The sequence below is a fragment of the Megalobrama amblycephala genome, linkage group LG17 (assembly GCF_018812025.1).
Source record: "Megalobrama amblycephala isolate DHTTF-2021 linkage group LG17, ASM1881202v1, whole genome shotgun sequence".
Taxonomy (NCBI): Eukaryota; Metazoa; Chordata; class Actinopteri; order Cypriniformes; family Xenocyprididae; genus Megalobrama; species Megalobrama amblycephala.
This window is the reverse complement of record NC_063060.1, coordinates 32,035,107-32,043,733: the sequence shown is the minus strand read 5'-3', so window position 1 is coordinate 32,043,733 and position 8,627 is coordinate 32,035,107. Positions and strand designations below refer to the sequence as shown.

The 8,627-nt window shown below is 35.4% G+C and overlaps 1 protein-coding gene across 7 annotated transcripts in view; it reads right to left on the bottom strand.

Annotated features, from left to right (window-relative positions):
* Positions 1 to 156: 156 nt before the first annotated feature.
* tnika (TRAF2 and NCK interacting kinase a) overlaps positions 157 to 8,627 on the bottom strand; it is a 100,826-nt gene continuing 92,355 nt past the window's right edge. For all 7 annotated transcript variants that reach the window (XM_048162750.1, XM_048162751.1, XM_048162753.1 and 4 more), the window contains 5 exons: positions 7,494 to 7,594; positions 7,140 to 7,289; positions 5,527 to 5,686; positions 2,206 to 2,345; positions 157 to 2,070 (listed from right to left, as the gene is read on the bottom strand). In XM_048162750.1, coding sequence (XP_048018707.1) covers positions 1,987 to 2,070; positions 2,206 to 2,345; positions 5,527 to 5,686; positions 7,140 to 7,289; positions 7,494 to 7,594 — 635 coding nt within the window. In that variant the 3' untranslated portion in view covers positions 157 to 1,986. The remainder of the gene's footprint in view (positions 2,071 to 2,205; positions 2,346 to 5,526; positions 5,687 to 7,139; positions 7,290 to 7,493; positions 7,595 to 8,627) is intronic.

Genomic DNA, 8,627 nt, shown 5'->3' with positions numbered 1-8,627 from the left:
TGTCTGGAATAGATGTATGTGCTTGAGCAAGAAGAGTTAATGTATTACATCTATCAGAGCAAAGTTCTCAGCACTCAGTGATACCGGTGCTTTCATGAGCTCTGTAAAAACAGCCGAACAGAGGGAGGGACACAAAGACACAAGCCAAAAAAAAAAAAAGGTACTTATTTGTTTTATTTTTTCTTATCATAAAATAAAAAAACAAACCAAAAAGAGGAGGACATAGTGCTTCTATCACCGTAAAAGAACTGAAAATCTTGTTTACAGCTTCTGAAAGAACGACGATCATTAAAAATGTATTAAGACAGAAACATTAAGTAACCATTCTTGAGTGTCAAATAAAGTAGTTCATTAAGAGAGCTCAGTGAGGTTCTTTCCTAGCACTGGCCAAACACAGTGTTTCACACAGCATACATACATCAGCAGGACATTATTGCTAAAAACCTCTCATTCCTTCACCATTAAAATATCTTCTTTTGCTATGTAAGAGATGTGAAAGAAATATAAATATCTATATAGTGTGCAAACATCAAGTGACTTTGAGAACATCTAAAGCGTTGAACTGAGGACAAAGGCAAACATACAAAAAAAGTAATAAACTGAAAAAAGATCTAATTAACAATACAAAAACAATACATTACGGTTAAGATCTGTTGATCTATTGTAGTAGTTCTGTACCAACTATTGTACCAGGAAGTTAAGATCAACATGTGTGTTATTTTTGTCCAAGAGAGTGAATTTTGAGTACCACATAATTGTCAGGTAAAGAGCGTTTTCCCTTTTTGGAATGTTTTGAGGCCCAGGTTTATTAAGCGATTAAGCGTTATTGCAAAATAAAAGTGCAAAAAGCCACAGCTTAATACATCGATGCTGAGTCTTTTGAAATGTCGAGAAGAGAGACTTACACCCCAAAATAATGGCTGAAAAGTAAAAGTTATGCCGTACGAATACTAGATGCAAAAACAGAAAATCAATGTGCCTTTAATGGTTGATTTCACACAGGTTATCTTGTGCTAGGCACTATAAAGAAATCTAAGTCATCGATTCTCAATTGTCACTGAAATACAGGTGCTTTTATCTTTTTTTATTTTATTCTTTTTTTTATTTTGTTGATCTCAGATATCATGTTGCTCTGACATACACATCACACCACATCTGATCCAGTGTCTACACAAACATGCAACCAGTGAGGGGGAGCGTTTTCCTTTCACGTGTGTCTATATTTCACGCTCCCGTTTCAAACATTCCAAAAAAGGACCAGAGAAGTTAAAGAATTCAAAACATGGTTTGCAACTAAAAAATCCGTTCATGATCCGTTCAGCTCTGCCTTTCCAATCTCAAAGCTATAAAACAAATTAAACTATACTTTGATACAGTACTTTTGATAAATGTACAGTATATGGATCGTCTTGACAATATACAAATGAGCACCAGTGTTATTTCTTTCTTTTGAGCATGTCGTTCTCTTTTGAGAAATCGGACAAAAACGGGCATCGCAGATATTTGTGAAACTGGCAGAACTGAAACATCAAGAGACTAAAGCTTGGTTTTAGCCTGAGTGCTTGCTAATGTTATCCCCACATTTGTTATCTTTTAAATACTGTCCAATTCTTTACAATCATGCAACTGACTAAAATTCATTGGAAACTGAAAAAAGTCCATCAAAACCAACAGGAAACCAGGGACAGGAACATAAAGGAGAGCATCCTAAAAGAACAGGCTTTACCAGAGGCCACAAATAAGGTCTAAAATGGAGTTCAAGTTAATCAGCCCCCTCTTCTGGGAACTGCGTGCCACTGCAGGTGACGTCATATACTGCATCTCCATGAGCCGTGTGCAGAGAGCCAGTGTTCTCCCTATGGGACCGTCTCCGGGCTCTCTAATATATTTTTTGAATGTTTTCAGACCAAAGTGTCAATGTACCGTGCGCTCACAGATGCAATGCTGACAGGAAAAAGGCTCCACAGTGTTGGGTCTGCAGGAGCTTCACCAGTTCATCAAAGAGTTCCTGTTCAGCGTCATGAAGAACACTTGACTGCTGCCGCCCGATCGGACCGAGGCGAAGAACACCTGCAGGGCAAAACGAGAACTGTTGGCTTGTCCGAAATGCTCTGAGCTGTTTTAGATAAACAATAACATTTATATCTGGAGATTATCTAAAACAACAATACCAGTCTACAGTTTGAGGACGCTGAAGAGCCTAACCTTGTCGTTCCTCTCACAGAGGAACTTGAGTCTCTGAGCTCTCTTGTGCATGAAAACACCATCCAGGTGGCCCGTTTCAACAGAGCGGATCTCAATGGCTTTCTCTCCCCAGCCCATGATCTGGTTGGAGTGGATATAAGCTGCAAAACAGAACATCCTATTGAGTTCTTGTTGATTGACAATCTTTATACCAAAAACAATATACCACAGTTCTTAAAAAATGTGAATAACTATTATTTTACTTTTTTATTTTGATCTTGGGGACAGATAGATCAAAGGGATAGTTCACTAATAAGTGAAAAATTAGAAACACAAAAGTAGTCATTTATGCAGAATGTCGAAGTAGCTCTTTTTCATATAATGACAGTGAATGGTGACCATGGCTTCAAGTGAGACTTTTACTGAAATAATGACTTAAACCTCTTAAAATATGGCTTCAGAAGAACTGGGATATAGCAGAAAGAAAGAAAGAAAGAAAGAAAGAAAGAAAGAAAGAAAGAAAGAAAGAAAGAAAGAAAGAAAGAAAGAAAGAAAGAAAGAAAGAAAGAAAGAAAGAAAGAAAGAAAGAAAGAAAGAAAGAAAGAAAGAAAGAAAGAAAGAAAGAAAGAAAGAAAGAAAGAAAGAAAGAAAGAAAGAAAGAAAGAAAGAAAGAAAGAAAGAAAGAAAGAAAGAAAGAAAGAAAGAAAGAAAAGAAATTGAAATGTCTTCTGTTAAATATCACACAGCTCACTATATAAAAGTTGGATAAACAAAAATATACAACTTTATTCATAAAAACAGTATAAAACAATATAAATCTCAGCTTCTTGATTGTTTATATCATTGCAAGATGTAAACTATATTGGTGCCCAGCTCTAATCTGATAAATGCAACTCTAAATAGGGCCCTATGATTTCCACAATGCAGAAAACGTGGATGGAAGCGCGGAATCTAGTCATAAAAATGAATTTTACTGTATAACGCGGAATGTCACGGAATTTGTCAAATTTTTGATGAATAAATAAAAAGTAGCTCAGTACACTTAAATCAAATTACAATATAGACTAGTGTCTGAAAATTAAGCCGCAAAAAGACTGAACTCAAATGGTCTTCACGGCAACCCGTCAAAATAAAAGTTCGGTTTAACTTCAAGAAATTGTGACAGAAATATATTACTGTTGTACAGTAGAATTTAGTTACGTCTCAATGTAATAATAATACTAACACTAACACTAATAATAATAATAATAATAATAATAATAATAATAATAAATTATTATTAAAACTTTATTTTTTAAGGAATAATGACAATTTTTCCTCCATGTTTTAATTTTAACAGTAAAGCACTGTTGTGGAGCACTTTGTTTGACAAAAAATTTTTTTTAATTTCATACTGTATGATTAAAACATAAATTAAACTAATGTTTTATGCCTTCATTTGATTTCCAAAATGTAAAAAAAAAAAAAAAAAAAAAAAAAAAAAAAAAAAAAACCACAATTTCTGAAAATAAAAGTAATAGAAATGAATAAAAATAACAATAAATTTTGTTTAAATGAATTCAATTCATTAACATGCTTTTTGATTATTAAAAATCCAGAAAACTTAAAACATAAAACAGAATGTAATAAAAATAAAAGATAAAACATTATATAGGGCCCTGAATTTTTTTTAATTTTTGTCAAATGTTTGATGAATAAATAAAAAGTAGCTCAGTACACTTAAATCAAATTACAATATAGACTAGTGTCTGTGAAAATTAAGCCGCAAAAAGACTGAACTCAAATGCTCTTCACGGCAACCCGTCAAAATAAAAGTTTGGTTTAACTTCAAGAAATTGTGACAGAAATATATTACTGTTGTACAGTAGAATTTAGTTACATCTCAATGTAATAATAATACTAACACTAATAATAATAATAATAATAATAATAAATTATTATTAAAACTTTTTTTTTAAGGAATAATCACAATTTTTCCTCCATGTTTTAATTTTAACAGTAAAGCTCTGTTGTGGAGCACTTTGTTTGACAAAAAAAATTGTTTAATTTCATACTGTATGATTAAAACAAATTAAACTAATGTTTTATGCCTTCATTTGATTTCCAAAATGTAAAAAACAAAAAACAAAAAAAACACCACAATTTCTGAAAATAAAAGTAATAGAAATGAATAAAAATAATAATACATTTTGTTGTTTAAATGAATTCAATTCATTAACATGCTTTTTGATTATTAAAAATCCAGAAAACTTAAAACATAAAACAGAATATAGTAAAAATAAAAGATAAAACATTATATAGGGCCCTGACATTTTTTTAATTTTTGTTAAACTTTTAATAAATTGTGTAAGTTTCATGATTTCAATTAATTAGACATGCTTTTTGATTATTAAAAATTAATTCAAACATTAAAATGGAGTCCAAAAAATTAAAACAGAAAAAATAAAATGAAATTTGGGAAAAATAAAATGGATTTCATAGGGCCCTATATAAGGCATGATGACATTAAGATATTCTAATCATTAACATCATGATTTTGTTTTGAAACAATGTGTATTGTGAAAAGCACTAAACTCCTTTGGTGTTGCAAGAAAAAGAGCAAGTCATACAAGTTTAGAACAACATGAGTGAGTAAGGGGTGAGTAAATGGTGAAACTTTCCAAAATACACTCCTTACAAACAGCAAAAACAGATCTCTGAATGCCATGACATCTTTTCATACATAGTCTATTTTTCCACCACCCCCCTGACGATTATCAAGCATTGCATTGGAATGGCCCTAAAAATGAATAATTCTGTCCGCGAACACTACTAATAATCATAACAGCCTGCCAAACATGAGCTCTGCCCAAACACTCCCCCATTGAGATTATTATATATGATAAAGCTTGCCAAAAGCTCTAAATCCTCCAGCTAATGTGTAACTCAAACTAGCTCTCACACACACATAACCATGTTCAAACTCCTCAAAAAATGAGAGAAGTTGAAGCCAAGTTCGAATGCTTTTGAACTCTGGGTGAACTACTTTTATCTCCTCCCACAAGGCAGAGGACTGTGTGGTGGCCCTTTGTTGTTTTCATGCACTTCTGCTGGCTGTGCATCCCTCAAGCTCTGCCCATGTGCTGGCAAGAACAAGCTAACACAGACAGACACTGCGGTAGAGGCCAATCGGATATGAGTGCCACCGTGAATGTGGAGTCAGGGTGATATTAGTCGGCAGTATACTATGTTTTTGTAAGTATTCTCTGAAGATATTTTATAAGTTGAATAGGACTCACTCTCTGGTCACTATGGCTTGTTTTCTTCTGGTACTACTGTTTCTACTGAAACACACAGACTCACCAACAGAGGTGGGCATCTCTCCCCACTGCAAGACCACGTCCTTGGTGATTCTGCCGTAAGTGTTGACATAAACGCCCTCATCTTCATAACAAAGCAGCATCTCCATGCCATCAGTCTTAGGAAGCACCACGATGGCATGAGGGGTCACACTGCTCTGAATCTTAAAGAGAGAGATAGACAGATATTCAATTCACATTTATTCATTGCAGGAAGTAAAGTGCTCAGCCATGTCTCATCTGTATGGGCAAGTGGGGCAGTGTCCCACCAAAATATTAATCCACTGGAAAGATTTCTATATAAACTAAAATCGTAAAATGCAACATTATGCAACAAATATTTTTTGGATTTTCTAGACAATTTTAAGTCATAAAGTGAGCAGGATATATTAAAATTTAGCGCATGACTTCGGCAGGCAGAGGGTGCCTGAGCCCTCCACGGCTCTATAGCGCCCCACAATTTTCCAATGTAAATCTGTGGTGAAAAATGGAACTGCAGCACACTCCAAGGATACTGTATGTTCACACTGTCAGTTGAAATCTGTTTTTTTTGTGCATCCCATTGGAATCTGATCTAAAATTGTTAACTGTTGTTGACTAAATTATCCATATTGTGTATCGTAACTGTCCCATGCCCCTTTTTCGTTTTCACATGAAATCTGATTAGAGCAGTCAGACTGAAACAAATTTCCATTAGGGATTTCAAACCACATATGAATGTAGCTCGAAACAGATTTGTAAATAAATCGCATTTCGTGTGATTTTCTTGCCGTTTACACTTGCTAAATCTGATCAGATTCCAATCGGATTTGGACTGACAGGCTTAATTGAGAGCCATTGGTGCAGATTTGAGACTGTCCCACTTATTTTCACGTTCTTTTACGTAAACGTCGCTCCAGAACAAGATAATGTCAGTTTACTTCATGTGTGTATTAGTCTGCATCAGGTCAGTAACTAGTTAGAATTTCTGTTCTTCCTTATCAAGGTATATAAGGAGTAGCATATCAAATGAATCAAAGTATAATTCAATGAGCGTGTCATGTCTACTTAGAGCCTGTCAGTCAACATTAGAACACCATCCTCAGGCTGAATTACAGAAGGAAACTAGACCTCTGCCAAAAAGCGTGTCTGCATGTGTTCAGTGATTAGCTTACAATATAAAGCTTACAAAACTAGCGCTATAACCCAGAATTTTTTTTTTTTTCCCCCAGCCATTATTTGATCAATTTCTACAGAACTTGAGTAAATAAATAGGGTCCCTTCTTACATTTCTCACACATTCAAGTGTCGTGAAGGGAATATAACATGTGGAGGCACGTTTTCACACCAAGATTAGACTACAACCCCCAAGAGCAACACTGCCAAGGGAACCTCTGAACCAATCAAGAGGATGTTGTCCATGACCGGCTCCCCTACCCAGAAGCACAACTAAATTGTGTTTTTACAGACACCAAACTACAGCCTAGTGTCACTGAGACTAAAACCAAAGGTCTATACAGCTGCATTCACGTTAATTTGTGGTTATAAATTATTTGCGTTGTAAATTTATTGGTTGCAAAACTGAATCCATTTAAAAATACATTTTTCTCTGAGGTTAATTACAAAAACATCACTTACATGTGATGGTATGTAGATGTCATAGGGGTTTCCAGAATCCACATCTATGACGTGAAAGCCCACACTAGAGCCATAGATGACCTTTAACCTCTGACCCTCTTCTACAGTCAGGTCCACCAGCTGAGGCCTGTGCTGCAGTTCTGTGAACGACTGCCAGAGAGAAAGAGATACAGATATAGAGTTTAGGGAACAGGTTGAACAGGAAGTTAATGCATGTAAACCTTTAAGGCATTTTCTTTCATTTACAAATTATTCCATCACATGTTGGTTAAATGGCAAGAAAGCAAGCATGAAAGAAATACACAGAGGGATAAAGCAAATGAAAAATGAGGAAATATTGTTACACCATCATACCTTGAAAGCCATGAATTTATGGTACGGCTTGGGGGCCCATGCATAAATCTCTACCGAGTTCTTCAGTGCGATCACCAGGAATTTGATTCTCTCGTATTTCACTGAAAACAAAGTAAATCATGCTTTCAGTTACCTGCAGCTCACAGTAGCAGTCTGTCATATTCAAACAAGAAAACAGACTGTCCCCCACTGCCACTTTCCATGCTGTTACAAGTGAGAAGAATGCCAATCTTCTCGATTAGCATCTTGATTAGCCTATTCTACTGCCTCAGACTTAACAGTCTCTGCTCTAACAGGGAAGCTTTCATCTTTTTACCCCTGTATTATGGACATTTGCCTCATCACACTCAGAAAATACAGACTCACATTGTCTAATATGCTGCTAACACATATATAGAACACAGATATCATAACAAATGTTTAAACAGAGAAATTTTACACTTTTATCCACTAAATGAGCTCATTTCAAATTCAAAAAAGTTGGCACAGGGACAACAAATGGCTGAAAAAGCACGAAATTTTGAAAAGATTCAGATGGGGGAACAACTAGCAACTAATTAAGCTAACTGATATCAGGTCTGTAACATGATTAGCTATGAAAGGGATGTCTTAGAGAGGCAGAGTCTCTCAGAAGTAAAGATGGGCAGAGCTGTGAAAGAGTGAGTAAAAAGATTGTGGAATATTTTAAAAACAATGTTCCTCAACGTCAAATTGCAAAGGCTTTGCAAATCTCATCATCTACAGTGCATAACACCATCAAAAGATTCAGAGAAACTGGAGAAATCTCTGTGAGTAAGGGACAAGGCAGAAGACCTTTATTGGATGCCTGTGGTCGTCGGGCCCTCAGATGACACTGCATCACTCATCGGCATGATTGTGTCAATGACATTACTAAATGGGCCCAGGAATACTTCCAGAAACCACTGTCAGTAAACACAATCCGCCGTGACATCTGCAGATGCCAACTAAAGCTCTATCATGCAAAAAGGAAGCCATATGTGAACATGGTCCAGAAGCACCATCATGTCTTGTGGGCCAAGGCTCATTTAAAATGGACTGTTTCAAAGTGGAAAAGTGTTCTATGGTCAGACGAGTCCAAATTTGACATTCTTGTTGGAAATAACAGACGCCGTA